The 18,740-nt window shown below is 49.2% G+C and overlaps 11 protein-coding genes across 11 annotated transcripts; 6 read left to right on the top strand and 5 right to left on the bottom strand.

Moving 5' to 3' along the window:
• Positions 1–691: 691 nt before the first annotated feature.
• Positions 692–2,138, top strand: YOS9 (Protein OS-9; the record flags this gene model as incomplete). The annotated part of the gene is made up of 2 exons (XM_058499879.1): positions 692–790; positions 837–2,138. 2 exons carry the CDS (start codon positions 692–694, stop codon positions 2,136–2,138), a joined length of 1,401 nt encoding a protein of 466 aa, XP_058349713.1.
• A 575-nt stretch (positions 2,139–2,713) lies between these two features.
• ONS95_006417 (uncharacterized protein) lies at positions 2,714–3,134 on the bottom strand (the record flags this gene model as incomplete). Its single annotated transcript, XM_058499878.1, has 3 exons — positions 2,714–2,777; positions 2,837–2,961; positions 3,087–3,134. 3 exons carry the CDS (start codon positions 3,132–3,134, stop codon positions 2,714–2,716), a joined length of 237 nt encoding a protein of 78 aa, XP_058349712.1.
• Positions 3,135–3,499: 365 nt separating this feature from the next.
• On the bottom strand, positions 3,500–4,243 carry ONS95_006416 (uncharacterized protein; the record flags this gene model as incomplete). Its single annotated transcript, XM_058499877.1, has 2 exons — positions 3,500–4,147; positions 4,193–4,243. 2 exons carry the CDS (start codon positions 4,241–4,243, stop codon positions 3,500–3,502), a joined length of 699 nt encoding a protein of 232 aa, XP_058349711.1.
• A 421-nt stretch (positions 4,244–4,664) lies between these two features.
• ITT1 (translation termination inhibitor protein itt1) lies at positions 4,665–6,568 on the top strand (the record flags this gene model as incomplete). Its single annotated transcript, XM_058499876.1, has 2 exons — positions 4,665–5,250; positions 5,298–6,568. 2 exons carry the CDS (start codon positions 4,665–4,667, stop codon positions 6,566–6,568), a joined length of 1,857 nt encoding a protein of 618 aa, XP_058349710.1.
• A 353-nt stretch (positions 6,569–6,921) lies between these two features.
• ONS95_006413 (uncharacterized protein) lies at positions 6,922–10,239 on the bottom strand. Its single transcript, XM_058499874.1, has 6 exons — positions 10,152–10,239; positions 10,034–10,109; positions 9,980–9,989; positions 9,740–9,936; positions 8,997–9,695; positions 6,922–8,950 (listed from the first exon to the last, which is right to left on the bottom strand). Exons 1-6 carry the CDS (start codon positions 10,224–10,226, stop codon positions 8,832–8,834), a joined length of 1,176 nt encoding a protein of 391 aa, XP_058349708.1. The 5' UTR covers positions 10,227–10,239; the 3' UTR covers positions 6,922–8,831.
• ONS95_006414 (uncharacterized protein) lies at positions 7,444–8,667 on the top strand (the record flags this gene model as incomplete). Its single annotated transcript, XM_058499875.1, has 2 exons — positions 7,444–7,801; positions 7,850–8,667. The coding sequence occupies 2 exons, from the start codon at positions 7,444–7,446 to the stop codon at positions 8,665–8,667; spliced, it is 1,176 nt and encodes a 391-aa protein (XP_058349709.1).
• Positions 10,240–10,438: 199 nt separating the features above from the next.
• Positions 10,439–12,245, top strand: ECM14 (putative metallocarboxypeptidase ecm14; the record flags this gene model as incomplete). The annotated part of the gene is made up of 2 exons (XM_058499873.1): positions 10,439–10,882; positions 10,929–12,245. 2 exons carry the CDS (start codon positions 10,439–10,441, stop codon positions 12,243–12,245), a joined length of 1,761 nt encoding a protein of 586 aa, XP_058349707.1.
• An 863-nt stretch (positions 12,246–13,108) lies between these two features.
• On the top strand, positions 13,109–14,029 carry ONS95_006411 (uncharacterized protein; the record flags this gene model as incomplete). The annotated part of the gene is made up of 3 exons (XM_058499872.1): positions 13,109–13,159; positions 13,271–13,444; positions 13,595–14,029. The coding sequence occupies 3 exons, from the start codon at positions 13,109–13,111 to the stop codon at positions 14,027–14,029; spliced, it is 660 nt and encodes a 219-aa protein (XP_058349706.1).
• A 574-nt stretch (positions 14,030–14,603) lies between these two features.
• Positions 14,604–16,496, top strand: DAL3 (Ureidoglycolate lyase). The gene has a single exon (XM_058499871.1). It carries the CDS (start codon positions 14,925–14,927, stop codon positions 15,798–15,800), a length of 876 nt encoding a protein of 291 aa, XP_058349705.1. The 5' UTR covers positions 14,604–14,924; the 3' UTR covers positions 15,801–16,496.
• ONS95_015037 (uncharacterized protein) lies at positions 16,497–16,850 on the bottom strand. Its single transcript, XM_058508722.1, has one exon. The coding sequence runs from the start codon at positions 16,817–16,819 to the stop codon at positions 16,517–16,519; it is 303 nt and encodes a 100-aa protein (XP_058349704.1). The 5' UTR covers positions 16,820–16,850; the 3' UTR covers positions 16,497–16,516.
• On the bottom strand, positions 16,851–18,150 carry ONS95_006409 (uncharacterized protein). Its single transcript, XM_058499870.1, has one exon. It carries the CDS (start codon positions 17,821–17,823, stop codon positions 17,293–17,295), a length of 531 nt encoding a protein of 176 aa, XP_058349703.1. The 5' UTR covers positions 17,824–18,150; the 3' UTR covers positions 16,851–17,292.
• Positions 18,151–18,740: the final 590 nt, after the last annotated feature.

The following is an 18,740-nucleotide window of genomic DNA, read 5'->3' as shown; positions in this document are numbered from 1 at the left end:
ACAAGGTGGATTTGTAAGGCTTAGTGAATCGCTTACGAGTGTCCGTAAGCATTGTCAAAATAGCAGATTATTTGCCAGATTGGCTGTACTAAAAAGATGGATCCAAGCAATGCAAAGTCAAAGCTTTGGGCAGCGATACATCATCTAGTAACAGAGCACAATTTCCTAATACTGATCGATCAAATTTAGAGACACGTTTGCAACAGTCTCAGGATGATAATCTTGCTCATCGCCAGACAAACGAAAAGAACTCAAATTTGAAGTCACATAATATGCAAGCAATGTCGAACGATCCAGCACGTAATTAGGGATTAATTGAGAATACCAGAATGACCTCAGAGAAGATCTACACGAGTCATGATAAATACCGGAGCTTCAAATCGCTGACATGAAAAACATAACAAAGTGAAGACGTGGATAATACCAAGAAATTACTTGGTTTGCAAGCTCGTGGGGACTGCATGGTACAACAGAGAAGAAAATAACAAGGAAAGAACTTCGACAGGGCCCTCCGCTTCGGTTAGCGACAGATTTCGAAGTGAAAAGTAAACAATCTGTCCCCAACACCCTATTAGCGTCTCGCTTATGTATCTCCGCCGTCCCCGCAATCGATAACGTTGATGCCACTCCTCAATCTCCTAGACAGATGTCACCACTCTGGTAGCTCTACCTCAACGCTCCATATGGCACAATGCAGCACATCATTACAGCTTTGTTGGCATCAGTTCCAATAGTTTTGGCAAGCCAAACAGTCTTCAGTGTCCACGATGATTTACTTGCGTTCCCTCAAGTACCTACCATCTCCCCCTAGCCCTACCCAGCTAACAGCTTCCCAGTATGAGGTCGCCTTCCCAGATTCGTTCATCTCGGACGTCGAGGCAAAGTCAATAATCGAGCAAGCTTCCGCAGCTATACCCAAATCTCCTCAAAGCTCCGACACGACGAGCATAGCTTCGCGAACGGACGAAGCTCCCCAACCTCCCAGCGACCATGCCTTCGACCCCAAGCATGAAACCTACGAATTAATGTATCTAAATGGCGAACAACATCTCTGCACAATACCAATAGTCGATACACCTGCCAAGAATGAAACATCAGAGGCGGAAGCAAGAGCGGCGGAGCAGAAAGAGCTGGCTCGCGCCACCAACCGGGGCTGGGAATTGCTCCAGGAACTTGATGGTGGATGTCTGTATTTCGTCTCCGGCTGGTGGTCATATGCCTTCTGCTACAATAATGAGATTACACAATTCCACCAGCTTCCTCCGCAACCTGGAAAGCCACTACTTCCACCTCAACCAGATCCTACGACAAAACAGTTCGTGCTAGGAAGGGCGAAAGCGAAGGGGAAGCCAAGCAAGGATGACGAATGGGAGAAGGAAATTGAGGCGCCAAAGAAGAAGGCTTCAGAGGAACCGCCAAAGACGGAGCTTCAGATTAAGGGCGATACGAGATACTTGGTCCAGAAGATGGAAGGGGGAACGACTTGCGATCTTACGGGGAAGCCAAGACGAGTGGAGGTACAGTTCCACTGCAATCCTCACGTCACAGACCGGATAGGATACATCAAGGAGGTCACGACGTGCTCGTATCTGATGGTTGTATACACCCCAAGACTGTGTAGCGACGTTGCGTTCCAACCGCCAAAGGTAACTAAGGCACATTCTATCGTCTGCCGCGCCGTTGTTCCGGAAGAGGATCTTCAGGATCGATCAGAGCTCAAGGAGATTGAAAACCAGATTGCAGCAGAGAAAGAGCAACCAATTAATGTTGGAGGTGTCATTCTGGGTGCTGGGAAATGGATCAACAAGGAAGGACAGCGCTTGCCCATTCCAGCAAATTTCGGACAGGAGCCTCCAGGAAAGGTAGTTGAAGTGATTGCTCGAGCCAAGAGCAAGGTTGAAGGCGGGAAAGTGGAAATGGCCAGTGACAAGGAACTGGCAAAGTTGGACTTGGATCCGGAGATGGTAGAGACCGTCAAGAAGCAAGTTCAGAAGTTGGCCAAGGAGAAAGGATGGAAGATTGAGGTTGTGGATGCTCCTGGTCAGATCCGAGAGATTTTGGGAATAGTCGATGAAGATGAAGATGAGCCTGAGGATGAAGAAGGAAGTCAAGAGGTCTTTTACAAGGACGAGTTGTAATATATGTTTAGCCGGCGTTATCTCAATGATACCTTTTCGATTGCATTTCTATTTCTCCAGGTCCTCAAGTATGAATGGATGCCCCAACAGTAATGGTTCGAGTTCCTGTATCAGTGAGTCAACTTTCCATGGATTCTGCCCTTTCTTTTAGTTATAGCTTAATCGTGCAAGGCGAAGTTTGGGTGTCAAACGACTTGGAGGCACCCAGTACTACCAAAGATTGAGAAGCGGCTTCGAGCTCTTTTCAAATTTGATACTGGAGCCGCCACACCTCAACCATTCGAGCCACTAAGGCGAGAAAGACTGCTAGTGAGGAGATCCAGAGGACATAGAACAATTATCCGTTCATACCCGTAGTCGTTTCTTTTCTTCCTCCCAGTTGCGAAGGCAGTCTCAACATTCAATTCCGTATCGTCGTTCACATAGTCGCAGATTCCAATCAAGTCCATCAACCGATGCATTCTCTATTCATCCATAAATGTACACCGGAAAGGCCCAGCCAAGTCATCTCGACTAGACCAAACCTTCCTCCCATCATGTCAAATCCCCAATCATTCATACATCCCACTCCCCCTCTAGTGAGCACCCGCCTTCTTGGTATCCTTCTTCTCATCCGCCTCTGCATTCTTCAGGAAATCCCTATATATTATTAGGCGCTGTTTCGGGCCAATTGGGTCCAGGGAGGCTGCGAGACGTACTTGATGAAGCTCTCCTCGTCAGGACTCGAAGCGTTGATCGGTGGTCCTTGAGTCTTCTTTGCGGTCGATCCTCCCATTGACAAAGCGGTTCCTCCAAAGAGCGCACCGAGGGTGATCATAGCGAGCTGTGATTGATCGTAGTTAGCTTCCAATGCTAATTTCAAATCCAATTCTACCTCTTCCAATGCCGGGGGACTGAGGTTGGGGATTGATTGTTGCCGCCCGGAGGGAAGGAATTGGGAGTACGAACCACGTGGGAGCCGAATTGGCGACCGGCGATGGTGTACATTTGGACCATGGTTGCGGATTGAAGCTGGGAGTGTGCAGAATTGGGTAGAGGTGGGTTTTGGTAGGTGGATTGAGCTGCGTTGGAGATGGCTTCAATCTCGAGAGTTCGGAGCTTGCTTGGCGCGCTAAAAGTGCACGTGATATCAAAATATTTCCATGTTCGGCTTGCTACCCTCTTGGAGGATCTCGCGACCGTATCTGATGCTTGCATGTGCCTGGACCTGTGTCATTCTTTCAGAGTTCTACAAATGTTGCGTGTATGGTCGCTTCGCACTCGTTGTCGTACTCGAAGCTCTCCAGTTATTCCGACTCGCATATTAAAGAACGAAGTTCACAGTCGGAAACAGACTAGAGTCTACAAGCTCTATCGATTAATCATCTTGACTTCTTCCCTTTTGAACCCTTGTTCGACATCCTCTTTGTCTCCCACTTCTCCCAACCAGCTTGACAAAGATCCTCCTCAACAACAAGATCTCTCATTCTAAATAATCTGACAAGATATTGCTCAAGGATCCAATCTAACAACCCACTCTGTCTCACTATAGTCGTGATTATGAACCACGATACGGCACTCAAAGATCCTGCGAGACATCCAACCATAACCTGCTTCTCCGTATGATAATTCAAATATATCCTACTCCAAGCAACTAAACCAGCACTCGCAATCGCCAACCCAGACAATAACACTCTCGAAGCCATGGTCAACGGGGTATGCGAAGGTGTAGGCTTCTTTGGAACATGTCGAAAGATGAGAAATAACGTGAAGCTCAACGAGAAGAATGACACGAACTGAGCATGCGAAGATGGCATTCCATAACCCTTCCCATGCATCTGTTTCGGTCTCTCCTCCTTCAGTATCCTCTTCAGTGCAAAGTTCAAAGCTTCACACGCCATTTGCCCTCCAAACATCATGAGAATCTCCATCTCGCGAGTTGACCAGATCAGGGTTGCGTAGACAACGCAGAGCCCTTGGGGAACGAGGGCCAGCCATGCGCAGAAGTAGGACACCGGATCGTTGGGATCCTTGGAGGGTTAGCAGGTTTCTTCCAAAGGCAAGTGACTACTTACATAGTGAACGTGCGTCAACGACAAAGATGCTAGGGGGGCAGTGTCGGTCATGATTCATACACCGTGGTGGTCGTAGAAATTGGAAAGTGGTGAAAATCCCTGGTTAAATTCGGGATTGAGGGAGAATATGCTGCGGTCTACTTAAAGGCGCAGACTTTGTCCCAGGGTTTGCAGTAGGAAAGTTCCGATCATGAAGCATTGAGGAAGTTAAACAATAGTATTAAAGAGGCAGCGCAAGCGTTAAAGCGGCTCTCGAAGGAAATAACGCTAGTCTTTCACTAGGACATCCACCGCGGGGGTTGGTCCTCGATATTACAATATTTCCAATATTGTCGCCACTTCTACCATATTCTTTCACCCATACGTTTTGGCACGCCGCTACGATCACATATATTCCTACTTATGAACCTCATAATCTTCCCGCCAAAATTTGTCCCCCTTTCCAGGATTGACCGGTGACCCTCTGCTTGCCATGGAGGACGAACGCCAGGAAGAATTGGACTGCATAGCAGCCATATTTCCCGAAATTCTCGTGGACCCCAATAATCCTTTCTCTGTCTCTATGGAAGTACCTGTCCATCCAACTTCTCCTGTCAAGGTCCTCTTCCCAGCATCCTCTGACGGTCTTATTCCTACCCCGCCACTCTCCACGCATTCCGGCCACGAAGGCAAAACCGGTCCAGTCCCCACGAACGCTGTCGAGTCGCAAAATCTATCTTATTTACCATCTCTTCAACTTCTAATAACTCTGCCAGAAGAGTACCCCGAGAAAAAGGCGCCTGTCTTCGAACTCGCTACAACCCCAGCATGGCTGTCGCGCAAACACCTCGACGAGCTACAAGCTAAGGGAGAGGAGATGTGGGAGGAAGCAGGTCGTAGCTCTGTGGTCTATGGATACATTGATTTCCTGCAGCAAGAAGCTGAAAATGCTTTTGGATTTGCCGCAGGCCGGAACTTAGAAGTCCCTCAAGACTTCAAGATCTCGCTCTTGGATCACGATATCAAGGCTACGCAGGCGGCTTTCGAGAAGGAAACTTTTGACTGCGGTGTCTGTCTTGGTAGGCAATCGTTGTTGGAAGTTTTGAGCGCCTACTGATTTTAATAGATCCCAAGAAAGGTACCGTTTGTCACCGAATGATCGATTGTGGCCATGTCTTCTGCGTTCAATGTCTACAGGACTTTTACAACAATGCTATCACGGAGGGGAACCTGGCTGCAGTGCAATGTTTAACACCGGGATGCGCGAAGAAGCGTGGAGATGAGCAGGTCGCGAAAGGCAGAAAGGCCAAGACGCAACTCAGTCCTAGCGAATTGATACAGATTCCGCTGGAACAGGATGTGGTTTCTCGATACGTCAAGTTGAAGCACAAGGCAGAATTGGAATCGGACAAGAATACGGTCTACTGCCCGCGAAAATGGTGTCAAGGCGCTGCACGATCGAAGAAGCACCGAAAACCAATTGGATTCGAGGAAACGGAGAGCGACAACGAAGAAGAAGACGAAGGAACATCAAAAGGCTATGTTGCAGGGGCTGACCGTCTTTGCATTTGTGAAGACTGTTCATTTGCCTTTTGTAGTCGATGTTACCAAGGCTGGCATGGGGAGTTAACAACTTGCATGCCGAGAAAAGATAATGGAGAACTCACCGAGGAAGATAAGGCCTCGCTGGAGTACATGAATCTCCATTCTACGCCATGTCCGACATGCTCTGCGCGAGCTCAGAAGACCCACGGCTGCAACCATATGATTTGCTTTAAATGTCATAGCCATTTCTGCTATCTCTGCTCGGCATGGCTTCCACCAGCTAATCCATACAATCACTACAACAACAGATCTTCCTCATGTTATTACCGACTCTGGGAACTTGAAGAGGGTGACGGAGATGATTTTGAGCATGGTGGAGGACGGCCAGTGGAGCTTCACGAGGACGAAGAAGAAGAATTGGAGATTGAGCCAGAACCTGTTGTTGAAGTTCAGATCCCGGAGATTGTCGAGCCTGACGAGCCACGAGAAGTCCTTGAGCCACTTCAACGAGAAGGCCCGCTTGTTCTACGAATCAACCACGTCCCAGCTCCACCGCCACCTCCTGCTCCAGAGGTACCTGTGCGAGCGGCCCCGAACCGAGGAGCTCGACGAGAGCGAGTACCAGGTAATCCCCCCAATCAACGACGAGTCGCGCGCCAAAGAAATGTGGTAGCAGGTGCTCGACGTCTTGGAGAGGCCGAGGAACGAGAGGCGGCTGAGGAGAGAAGAGCGGAGCAAGCACAGCAAGCCTGGGTCCAAATGTTCGTTCAGATGGCTATGAATGATGAAGAGGATCAGTTGGAAAGTGACGATGAGGAAGATCCCGCTGCTTGGGAAATTCCTGTGCGGTGAGGGGCTGTTAATATGGGTTGGGAACTACTTGATTCACTTGATTGCATAGCATAGCATTGCGTTGGCGTTTGGCGAGCTGGTGCATTCATTGGTAAATGCGATGCCATGAAAATCATGACTGATACACGATTAGATGGAAATAATGCATATTACCTACATTTGCTCCCCTTTCTTGTTTTGACTTTTAAGCGAAATCTCCAGGATATGCTCATGATCCCATCACCATGGCGTCGCTTCACACCATAGATTCTTTTCGTACCCTGAGGCGAAGATAGATAAGTGTTCGTATTCTGGATAGTCAGATAAGTTATTTCATTGTGAGATGATCAAGAGCTTCAAGTTCGGAAGGGTCTCGGCAGAACGCTAAGAATAGTTTGGTCAAGACAACTTGACCGCCTTCTGCCCTGCATCTCTTCATCTTGAACCATGACCCATTCGTTCCTTTAACCCTCCAAAACATCCAAGACAATAGTATCAGTGTACCATTTCTTCATCCTCACTTCCTTCCTCAGCTGAAAATACACCATCACATCTTGATGCATATGCTGCGCCCAGACCGTCTTGCAGGTCTAATAGAGGCGGTTCCGCGTCGCAGCTAGTGCCTCATGAAGCAACGCGAAGGCTGAAGCCAATACAATAAGAGCCTCGTTGGGTGTGGCTCGAAATATCGTCTGCTTCTCCTTGTTTCCACTTTTGTTTCTCGTCCCTTCTTATGTTTGTGGCTCTCTCGTTATTCACTCGTTCTTTGCTCCGATTCAGTCCTTTCTCAGTTACACGTTCCTGTCGATTGCTCATCTTTATTCCTTTATCGTGAACTTCAATTGCCCTCTCTATCTACACATCTTATCTACTACATTTGCCACACGCATTTTGCCATGGCATTATTACCAGGCTCGTTATTATCTAGCATCTTCCTCTTCTCCCTCACCAGCCTCACCATTGCAGCAACAGACAACGGAGATGAATGCTCATGCTTCCGAACGAACGGCTCCTCGCAAGGCTATTTCCTGAACCATCAATTCCACGACTACAGAAATGTAGCTGGAGCGTCGAATCCACCTCCGTTCACAACCAATGCGACGAATGCGACCAACGCCTTGGCAACATCGCCGTTCTTCCTTGAGGATGAGTGGAAAAATGAGTGGACGGTGCAGAATTGGAATAATAGCGATACGTTAGCATCATCTGGAGCTTCAGTCTTCATGGTCAATACCCCAAATAATGTCTACATTCGTACGGTCCTCGGCGTCAGAGCTCTAAATATCTACTGACAAGAACTAGAACAAAGCAACGACAGTTCCCCCGACTACACATCCTACCTCACTCTGCGCACCGCCCGCCACGAAACCTTCCAATCTGTCGCCGAAATCGACTCCGTCGAGCAAGACTTCCACTACATGTCCGCGCGCTTCATGGCACGAGTGACCGGCTCGCCCGGTGCTTGCGCAGGAATATTCACATATCTAGCAGGCGACACGGCGTCCGATGTGCAAGAAGCAGACATCGAGATCCTAACCCGCGATCCAAGAAATAGAGTACAGTATACCAACCAGCCGTCTGTGGATAAAGCCGGAGACGATGTCCCGCAGGCGACGGTCAATGGCACGAATCCTGGGGATAGGGACTGGACGCTGTGGAATGTTTACCGCGTGGATTGGATGCCAAAGATGAGTAGCTGGTATGTGAATGGTGAGAGTGTTGCCAATATCAGTTTCCAGACGCCGAAGGATCCAGCAGGGTTAATCATCAATATGTGGAGTGATGGGGGTTTATGGACGGGAAATATGAGTCTCTTTGATGAGGCGTTCTTGCAGATTCAGTGGATTGAGTTGGTCTATAATACGAGTGGGCCATATGGAGGGTTGGAGAATAGAAAGAGAGATTCGAAGGGCGCTGTGGGAGTGCTGGAGAAGAGGAAGGGTGCGCCGGGGTGTGAGGTGGTTTGTGGGGTGGATGAGCAGGTTAATGTTACGGGGACGCCGACGCTGCTTTATAATAATACGGGAGATGCTACGATGGGATGGAGGAGCGAGGGAATGGGTGCGTTGGTCTGGATACCCTTGGTTTTGGTTGGTAGTGCGATGTTTGGATATTTCTAGGTTGGGATATGGAAGGAGATATGGAATGGAATACCTATGGCGTTGGGAGATGAAGCATGGGCTGATCTCTCGTAATTATGAAACATATCGACGATTTAATCTTGATTATACATATCCACGATGCAGAATGCCTTCTGTCCAAATTACAACATCTGCCAGCGCATTTACAGGTACTTGCTCCTCAGAGCTTGGCTGATAGAGCTCATCCTGCTAGCCATTCCCCCTCCAGACTGCATATTACTGGCCAGCGCTTCTTCTAAAGCAGACTGGGTCACGGAAGCATCTGTTTTGGTTAGTCCATCGCCATCGTCGAGTTAGGAACGGCTTACCATCTAAATCACTAAAACTACTCCCCATACTCGGCGTCCCATCACTACCCTTTCCACTTCCTTTCCCAGTCTCCGCCAACTCTGCCGTCCTTCGAGGACTTAGCGGACCAACTGGCCTCTCTCCCCTCACATGCATATCTCTTCTAGGAGCAGCCGAAGCAGGTGCTGAGCTAGCCGAGGAATCCGACGTTTGTGACTGTCCTCCCAAATCAACCTGTCTCTTGCTCGTAGCATGTGCATGTCCCGTCTTCCTCGTAATGTTTCGAGGATCCCCTCGAAGTGTAGCGCTGGGATCTTGATGTAGGATTGGCATGAATGCTGGCTCGTCATCCGACTCTATAGTATCTGGAGCCGTAGCTTGTTGACCAGTCTTCTTGGCGTAGCGAGAGGGACGATTCCGAAGAAGTCGGGATTGGTGAGTAGGTATGGAGTCGGAACTTAAAGAGGAGGATGGGGAAAGCGGAGGCGATGCTGAGACGGGAGGAGGGCGGGTTTTCGGAGCTGGTGAGAGGGATCTTCGAAGCGTGGCATGTTGTGGTCGAGGACTGGTTTGAGTAGGTAGATTTCGAGATGTGGTGGTTGTATTTGCTGATGAAGTGCGAGAGAAGGGTGGTGCCAGAGGTCTTCCGGAAGCAGATGATTCGTTCTTGGGTAGAGGGGAGTCCTTTCTGGAAGATAGAGCAGATGTAACTCGTGGACCTAGAAAGTGAGCTTAGGTCGCAGAGATATGAATTGAAGTTTACCTCCACCACCTGAACTTGTTCTCTTCATGCCTTCTCCCCCAGATTCAGTGTTATTCCATGGGACTGGCGAGGGTGCAGTAGAGCCTTTTGATACTCCAACTTTCCTCATCTGTGCCCGTACTTGCAGGAGTTGTCTCTCGTAGAGCCATGCCGCTTGTTGGAGGAGGAAAGCAAGGGTAACTTCGAATTTCGTTGCTCTGAATTGTTAGATTATTCCTTAGATAGGTTTGGTAAACTAACAGCTCATTCCCTTCGAATGTTAGCTGTGTTTTGAAGCTATCTATGAATACTTACAGTCAATATCACTGTTCTTCGACGCCTTAGAGAGGATCTTCCACAAGGCTTTGTCCTTTGTGGCATCCCATTCAACCTGAAGATCAGCAATAGTTCTTCACTCTTCAGGAATACATACTGATAACGGGTCCACAAAGTCTCCACGAGCAAATGGAAGTCTAATAAAGACCGTGTACGATGGATCTGAACTCATGATGGTTTGTATATGCAGTGATGTGACGCTGTTGCTTTTCTTATCGCGCGATTAGACATCCCCAGCCTTGGCAACGACCCCACGCAAACCACACTAGCTCAGCCCAGTTTCCCACCATCGTCCTGCTCTGAACCTCTGAATATCCTCATCCAAACACCAACTCTCCTTCAGTCGTCGTCGCCATTTGGTTGACAGATGCCACATTGAATGCCATGATGCAGCGCTCGAATCCCTTCTTTCTCTCCTTGGTTGTCGGCCTCCTGGTTTGCATAGTACCTCTTACTGCTGCCTTCGCTGTACCGTGGACCACCGATAACCAATTCTCTACAACCCAGCGCCAGCATTCCGCAGAACATCAATCGCATAAGTCACATAGCATATTCCCTAAATGGACTTGGGTACGAGATACGGCGATTGAGAAACTGTTCGGTCTACCTCCAACAGCCAGCCAACCCAGCAACGACAAGCCCACGCGACCAGTCACTTCCCAACTTCCAGCTACCCTTCTTGCGAAATATGGAGGAGACGTGGTGCTAAGATTCAATTTGAGCTCTGCCGAAGAGGAGACAGCATTGGCAGAGGCTGCAGATACGTTGTTTCTGGATGTTTGGGAATTTACCAATAATTGGGCAGATATTCGATTGAGAGAAGACGATGTATGTTTTATGGATCGCATTTACACATGCGTACTAACAAGGGCAGGTTCCTTCCCTTCTGGGGCTACTTCCAAAGTCGCTACAAAATGCCTACTCGAACCTGATGCCCGATTTGGCCAGGACCATCTACCAATCCTACCCTTCTCTAGCCTTCTCCGACTCACAACCACCTTTGATACGACCCGATCGTTCCTTTTCCCCTGTTTTGAGAGCATCAGATGGAGTTGACAATATATTCTTCCAGGACTACCAACCGTTTTCTGTTTTAGTACCATGGATGCGCCTAATGGCCTCGATGTTCACTACCCATGTCCGCATGATCAGTATTGGGACATCTTATGAAGGCCGGGATATACCAGCACTTCGAGTGGGCGTTTCCCCAAATCTTCCACAGGATGATGAGGAGACCAGGAAGACAATCATTATATCTGGTGGATCTCATGCCCGAGAATGGATCTCAGTGAGCACAGTAACATATATTGCCTGGTCTCTGATCACTTCATACGGGAAGTCTACAGGGATTACCAAACTTCTTCAAGAATTCGATTTCGTGTTCATTCCAACTGTCAACCCTGACGGTTACGTTTATACTTGGGAGAATGATCGCTTGTGGCGAAAGAATCGTCAACAAACTAGTCTCAGGTTTTGTCGAGGACTTGATCTGGACCGCACCTTTGGATTTGAGTGGGATGGGACCACGTACCAGAGTAATCCTTGCTCAGAAAGCTATCCAGGAGATGAACCATTCCAAGCTGTTGAGTCGCATCGACTCGCTGAATGGGCGAAGAATGAAACAGACAACAATGGAGTAAAGTTCGTCGGATTTCTTGATTTGCATTCATACTCACAGCAGGTCTTGTACCCCTACTCGTACTCTTGCAACGCCGATCCACCAAGCCTGGAGAATCTGGAGGAATTGGGCATGGGACTCGCCAAAGCCATTCGAATCTCAAGTGGTGAGCAATACAGCGTTGCTTCTGCTTGCGAAGGAGCTGTATCATCCAGGAAGCTCAAGGGCCAAGGGGGATATTCCCGTATGGAAACTGGTGGTGGATCTGCAATAGATTGGTTTTACCACGAGATGAAAGTCCGATACAGCTATCAGATCAAGCTTCGGGATACTGGTAGCTACGGATTCTTGTTGCCAAAGGACAACATTGTGCCGACGGGAGAAGAGGCTTTCAATGCTGTGAAATACTTTGGTGATTTCCTGCTTGGGAATAAAGGGATTGAAACGACACTATTCCCTGAGTCCTACCCCGCAGAGCTGCCAGCCGAAGCCTCAGACAGTGCAGAGCAGCTTCTCGAAGTTGAGGATGAGGTGGAGGATTACAGCTGGGAGTTGAGACGGAGGAGGAAGTAGAAGATTGTGTATGTACAATTGGCGTTTAAATATGGGCCCTTAATCGGTGGGTACCTTGGCTCAAGGAGGTGGAATTTGTGGTGTTTGGAGTTTGGTTACGATGTCAATATCCCTTTCTTTGAAAGCGAGTCAAACAGATTTAGCAATCACGATTTGATGTTTGTTCAGGACAGTTGCATCTCACTTAGCTCAAGGAGTAAGGGGGGTGGCAGCGAACTGAGAGGCCCTTTCTTGTTTGAGTATATCCTCTTCGAGAGAGAATTCGGAGATTATTATCAACGCAAATGTGAACAGTCATAGATGTCTCATTGCTTCCCAAAGAAGAACGGCATTGAAATCAACCCCTCTCACGTGACCGCCAAATTCAATTGGTCGTGAACGTAAGTGTATTAACAATTACCCTTCGAACCAAGCAATCAAGGGTTCCTAGATATCTCACAGACTACAGAGGTACTACCTAACTTCGTAAGGTAGCGCGCTGGCAGCTGTAGGGTACAAGCGCATAGTATCTAGGCCCAGCTAGATTCCCATGCCCCCCGATCCTCGATACCACCAAAAGCCGTGTCGATCGAACCAACTAAAAACTGACCACCTTCCGTAAAGAATGGGAAAGTGCCGACCTGCATCTTTTCCATTTCCTCACTTCGCTATGCTCTCTCACCAGAGCGACATTACTACTACGACGCGTCACAACCAAAAGACAAAGCAAGCTGGCTGCGGAATTTTCTGATATTCTGGGTTTTGGTTTCTGCAGTATGTAGACGGCGACGAGTGGGACTTGCAAGAAGTGTTCTTGCCGACAGCAGCCGATTGTAGGTAAGGTAACCTTTACGAGTCAGTTGGGGGGAAACTAGCGAGCGAGCATGAATACCTCCAGCTCCGAATATCAGGACCAGGCGAGGAGACTCAGTGAGGTAAGGAAGATATCTTAACATTCTACCAAGACACTCGGACCAAGAGAAGATCCAAATCAGGAAGTGGATACAGACGTGCATAGGTAGCTAATATCTGTGGCTGGTACATAGCTTCGACGAAGGTCAGCGGAGCAGCAGCAGCAGCAGCAGCAGAATTCAGAGAAACATGCTTTGACCTTGGGCTCGGCTGGTACTGAGCCTGAGAAGGAGGCGGTTATCGATCCGTTGATATCATCGATTCCGGAGAGGTATGCACCAAGTGGATTTGGGATAATAGATATTCTGGTATGTCTCTAACTCACTTGATCCTTTCGCCCACTGCGGCTCTTGGATTGTTCAAACTATGGAGTGGCCGGATGAAGTGATAGCTCACAAAGCTTCTCAAAATTCAAATCTCTTCCAAAAAAAAATCACTAGCTAACACCACCCTCCCAGCTCCAAGTCTACCAACGCCCAAACCCCCAAATAGAAATCGGCAACGTCGACAGCAGCGTCGCCCTCGTCCTCTGTGACGCCAACGCCCCCGACCAGCCCATAGTCTACTGCTCCGAAGCATTCGAGCGACTCACCGGCTACACCAGCCGCGAGATCCTCGGCCACAACTGTCGCTTCTTGCAACATCCACCTGCACAAACGCCTGGCCAGCAACCCTTATCGGCATCAGACAGGAAAGTAGACGAGGCGAATGAGCTTGCTAGGAGGGAGGTCAGGGCCAAGATTGATGCGGGATTGGAGGCGAGGGTGCATTTCGTGAATTATAGGAGGGATGGGACTTCGTTTGGGAATATTTTGACGTTGATACCGATTGTGTGGGAGGGGAGGGGCTATATTGTGGGTTTTCAGGCTGATGAGGGGAGACTTTATAGGTGATGGGATGGGAAGGGATTGGCTGGAAAGTGGGAGGCGTTATGATGGAATGGCATTGTGTAAATTGACGATGTGTAGGAGTTAAACTAAACTTATTAGAGATTAGAATACAGGAGTAATCGAATGCTAAAATCGAGATATCTTTCTTCAGACTGGTGATGGGTGCGTCCTCGCTTGGGACATTTTTGCCAATGCAAGTTTCGGTAAGGAGTAGACAGCAGATCATCTTCATTGTCATGGAATACAAGTCCTCCGAAATGATGCCTATCAGCAGATCTGGAGATAAAATACCAACCCTCTGTGAAAGACAGCCATCATTGACCCCCAAGAGCTCATCCTCTATCTCGAGATAGATTTCATTGTATTGTTCTGACTGAAGCCATAAGAATTGCTTCGCAAAGTACAGTACTTCATTTCAATTCAACAACCCGATTCGACATCCTTCCACCCAGCTTTCCCCTCAATGTTGACATGATCAGAAAAAGAAAAGGGGCCACAAGCGAGGATTGGTCCAGCAACCTGAACCTCTCCCGCCATTTCGTCCGTGCACCGAGAGTGGGGGATTCTCAACTGAACATCTTTTTTGTCTTGAAGAAAACCCACGTACGCTAATTGTTTGAGATCTGGAAGCTGTGAGGGGAAGCGGATTGAAGTGGTAATGTCGAATGAAGAGCCCTGTAAATCTGAATTGAGCTAATAACGAGTAGAATTATCACGAGGCGATTTTATAGGCTTCATTTCTGAGCGCTTCAAAGTCAATTCCGCCGTCTTGAGCAGCTTGACGAGGGTTGAGATACCCTCTCATAACTCTCCTTCAGACTCAAGATTCAACCTCCGTCATCCATCCCATTCATATCGTTACGCCGACTTGGAACCATCAACTCATCCCCCCCTCAAAATGCCCCTCCAAATCCCCCCTCCACCACACCCCATCCTCATCACACCCACACCCCTCGCACAATCAACATTCTCCCCCTTCGGAACCGTAATCGCCAACCCACAACCAACACTCACTCCCTCCTCAACCCTCTCCCCCTCATCCCTCCCCCCCAACGCCGTCCCAGCAAACCAAGGCTCCGCACTCAAATACCAAGACGTCACGCACATGCGCGATCTCTACGCCCAAGCACCGAGTAGGGTGTCGTCAAAGGCGGTTATGAATATGTTTGTTTGTGCGCCGAGGAGGCTGTTATCAGTTAGGGAAGGCAGGTTTGGGAGTGGAGATAATGCAACAGAAAAAGATGGTGGTATCTTCCCCATCTCAATCCTAGAACGCCACCCCTACACAACCCAAACGTTCATCCCTCTCGGCCTGTCACCCACCCACGCCCACGAACTCCAGTACCTCGTCATCGTCGCGCCATCATTACCTCCTTCTGAACTCGACTCACAATTTCCCGTTCCGGATTCGAATTCAAAGTCAAATTCAAATCTAAAGGGCGAGGATAGGACACCTTTACCGGGCAGAGGACTCCCTGATCTAAGCAGGATACAGGCGTTCCTCGCGCATGGTGGACAGGCCGTCACGTATGCGGCGGGGACGTGGCATGCGCCTATGGTGGTGCTGGGGAGGAGGCCGGTTGATTTCGTGGTTGTGCAGTTTGCTAATGGGGTGGGAGGAGAGGATTGTCAGGAGGTGGAGTTTGGGTTCGAAGGGGAGCAGGGTGATGAGAAGGAGCATAGGAGGATTGGAGTGCTGGTCAAGGGGATGGGGATAGGGATGGGGATGGGGATGGGGATGGGGCATGAGAGGAGGGGTCGTGCGAAGTTATGATGAGGCTTGGATTGGCATTGGGTATTATATGAAGACATGGATTGTCTGCGAGAAGAAGCTTCAGAAAAGTATGACCTGGCCAGAATGGTGAAGATGCTATCTGAACAACATGGTCGAAGGATTCAGCGTCGAAGATCTGAAGGCGGACTTTGGTTAGCATGGATATTTCTGACCTCAAGAACTCTTGTTTCACAGAGACAAAGAGCAGATATGTTGAGGCCTGGTCTCCAGAGATCAGTATACAAGAAACATATCTATAGCTGAATATCTGAATATCAAAGCTTTGAGGCAGAATAAATTCTCCCTCTCTAACCCCTTTCCAAGACCTCAAGCAGGTCATCCGCTTGAACCCCCAAAATGGGAAATTACAATGTCAAGTAAATCTCACGTACGTCAACTACAACCTCCCTCCAACGCTCCCCAGCTTTCACTCTACTACACCTCAATTCTATTTCCATTTCTGATTCCATTTCCATCTCCATCTCTAATCCTCTGAAAACCCTTCTCATAATCACACCATTCCAGCACAACATATCTAAGCCTCGGTTCCCATCTACAGTACGTACCCATAGCACCACCAAGACCCACAAATACCTGCCTCCCTACCTAGGCGAGCAAGCGTCCAGGCGTCCAGGCGTCCAGGCGTCAGGGGCTAATTTCCCAGGTCACGACCTGTCTCAGTTGACGACAACAACAATCACACCTCCAACCCTCGCTCACGACAATAATGCAGAAGAGGGGAGGGAGGATACATACACGACAGCTCTTAAGATATGAGGGCTGGGAAGGTACGGCGGCGTGCGCGCGCGCGCGCGCATTCCTTCATTTGCGTAGGGTTGATTACTGGCATGGTATGTATGGCTGTCGGCTGGTCGCTGTTTGTCGGGGCCTTTGGTCGCCCGCTTGGTGGTGGTGAGAGAAGAGAAGCTGGAGAAAATGTTGAGCGTGGCCCCATGGTGAATTCCATTCTCAGTTGCTAGTTCAGTTCTCACATTCTTCAAGTCACCAGTTACTCTCATTGTTTGTTTGTTTGTTTGTTTGTTTGATCAATCTTTCATTCTCTCAAAAATTTCCCTATATCCCCGCGAAGAAAAAAGAAGCATCCAAAGGTTGGATATCCCTAAATATATGTATGTGCAGAAGAGAAGTGTAGTGTAGACATTGATAAGGGGGGGTTTTGTTCTTCCAATTTTATCCAAACGAGTGTTATCGGAGCCTAAACTCCAAAAGGGTATTCCCAATAAAAAAAAATATTCCACCCTTCTATTTATTTGTTTTGTCTGTGTCCGGTATACCTTTGTCGTGATGACGAGTAGGCAAGGCCCTGAAAGGCCATGCGCTCGCTCACATTCATACAGTCATTAGACATCGCAGCACGCAAGCGGCGCAGACGTGAAATCCAACCAACTCCGGAAAGTCTTCTCTCTCCCATGAAAAGAGTGCGCATGGGAGTAGAGACCAGCAAGGCTGTTTTCCCCGATCTTAAGGTATTTTATGCGGTTACGAAGTCACGGGACATCTTCGCGACGACACCGCGACGGCGCTCGTTGCTGACGGTGCCGAGGAGGCAGACGAGGTCGCCTCCATCGGTGCTGAGGGTCGCGATGTCATCCCACTTGTTGTAGGCGTTCGCGCAAGGGAATTCCTGGCACCCAGAGACAGGGGTGCTGCTGTGCAGGGGGAAAATCTCCTTCACGCCGTTGTGGTCGTCTGGGTTGACGATGGCAGAGACGTCAAAGTAGGTGGCGCCAGCGAAACCGTCGAAGCGGACCTCACCAAGCATGCCGGGGACATTGGCAGCTCCCTCGGATACAGAGTACCAGTTACCAATCCAGCCGGTTGGGAAGGTCTGGTTGGCAGTCTCGGAGCCGGGGATGACGAGCTCTGGGAGGCTCTCGAGGCCGGCGTTGGGGGTGAAGATGATGGTGCGTTGGGTGCTGTCTTGGTTGACGAAGTGGACTGAGCCGGCGGCGGCGACGCTTGCGAGCGCGGTGGCTGCAAAGATGGTGCTGAAGAATTGCATTTTGAAGTTTTAAAGGATTGTGTGGTTGATAGAAAGTTTTGAGGTCTTTTCTGTCAAAGTTGGTCGATCGGACTGATGAGCTACTGTGGAGCAAAGAGTACTGGATCAAGGATAGATATGCTGAGTCGTCGAGACGGTTGCAGTTGGTGATGTCCTGTTGTTTGGAGGACGGCCGTTCTGATGTCGTTGAGACAAGGTGTGTAGGTCTGTAGCAAAGGAGTGCTGGTGATGGTGTATGATCACAGATCGATATTGCAAGGAATGAATGAAGGAATGTCCGTCGTCGTCGTCGGCGTACCGAAAAGATTCTGTAAGGACAGGCAAAAGGATTGTGTTTGAAGGGAGGGGAAAAGTCAAAGGGGGGGATCGGGAAGATTCTTATACGGCTCTCCCTCCCAGCGGACAACCTGCAGGCCAGTGCTCGGCCTGCCATCGTGCCATCAGGGACACACACTGGTGGGGAGGACGGTGGATGATAGTGGGTCAACTTTTTTTCTTGCCGGCGGCAGGATTTGCGGCATCCAGAACGTTGGATCCATAGAACGGAGGCCTTCTCAGACGTGGTTGGGCCCGCGGTTGGGACCACGTACTTTTTCGCATGGGTGGTGGACTCGGTGGTGGAGGAGCTTCTTACGTTGAGTTTCTTTTGGCGCGGAGGATGGGGAGGGCAAGGGCAAGGGCAAGGGCAGGGGCAAGGGCAAGGAGGGGCACTACTCGATTCATTATTCGAGGGAGGGAGAGAGGGAGCGAGGGAGCGAGGGAGGGGGAGGGAGGGGAGCAAGCACTACAGTCTGCAGAGTTCGCACCTTAGCCAAGCTAGGTATGCCCCGAAGAGGCAGGATGACATGACCCAGGCAGAGTAGAGTAGAGTACATTACAAGTACGAAACAGTAATTTACAATATTATAGTCCAGTAA

Source organism: Cadophora gregata, assembly GCF_030347475.1.
Source record: "Cadophora gregata isolate MNR1 chromosome Unknown scaffold_18, whole genome shotgun sequence".
NCBI classification, from domain to species: Eukaryota; Fungi; Ascomycota; class Leotiomycetes; order Helotiales; family Ploettnerulaceae; genus Cadophora; species Cadophora gregata.
This window is presented reverse-complemented; position numbering and strand designations above follow the sequence as displayed.

What these genes read in the sequence shown, in the direction of transcription:
- ONS95_006413 (XM_058499874.1), bottom strand. Translation starts at nt 10,226, where the DNA reads ATGAGTTCAGATCCATCGTACACGGTCTTTATTAGACTTCCATTTGCT. An exon ending in ACTTTGTGGACCCGTTATCA is followed by an intron (nt 10,110 to 10,151) that starts GTATGTATTCCT and finishes GCTGATCTTCAG; the next exon opens with GTTGAATGGGATGCCACAAA. An exon ending in TAGTTTTAGTGATTTAGATG is followed by an intron (nt 8,951 to 8,996) that starts GTAAGCCGTTCC and finishes TAACCAAAACAG; the next exon opens with ATGCTTCCGTGACCCAGTCT.
- DAL3 (XM_058499871.1), top strand. Translation starts at nt 14,925, where the DNA reads ATGCCCCTCCAAATCCCCCCTCCACCACACCCCATCCTCATCACACCC.
- ONS95_015037 (XM_058508722.1), bottom strand. Translation starts at nt 16,819, where the DNA reads ATGAGAGTAACTGGTGACTTGAAGAATGTGAGAACTGAACTAGCAACT.
- ONS95_006409 (XM_058499870.1), bottom strand. Translation starts at nt 17,823, where the DNA reads ATGCAATTCTTCAGCACCATCTTTGCAGCCACCGCGCTCGCAAGCGTC.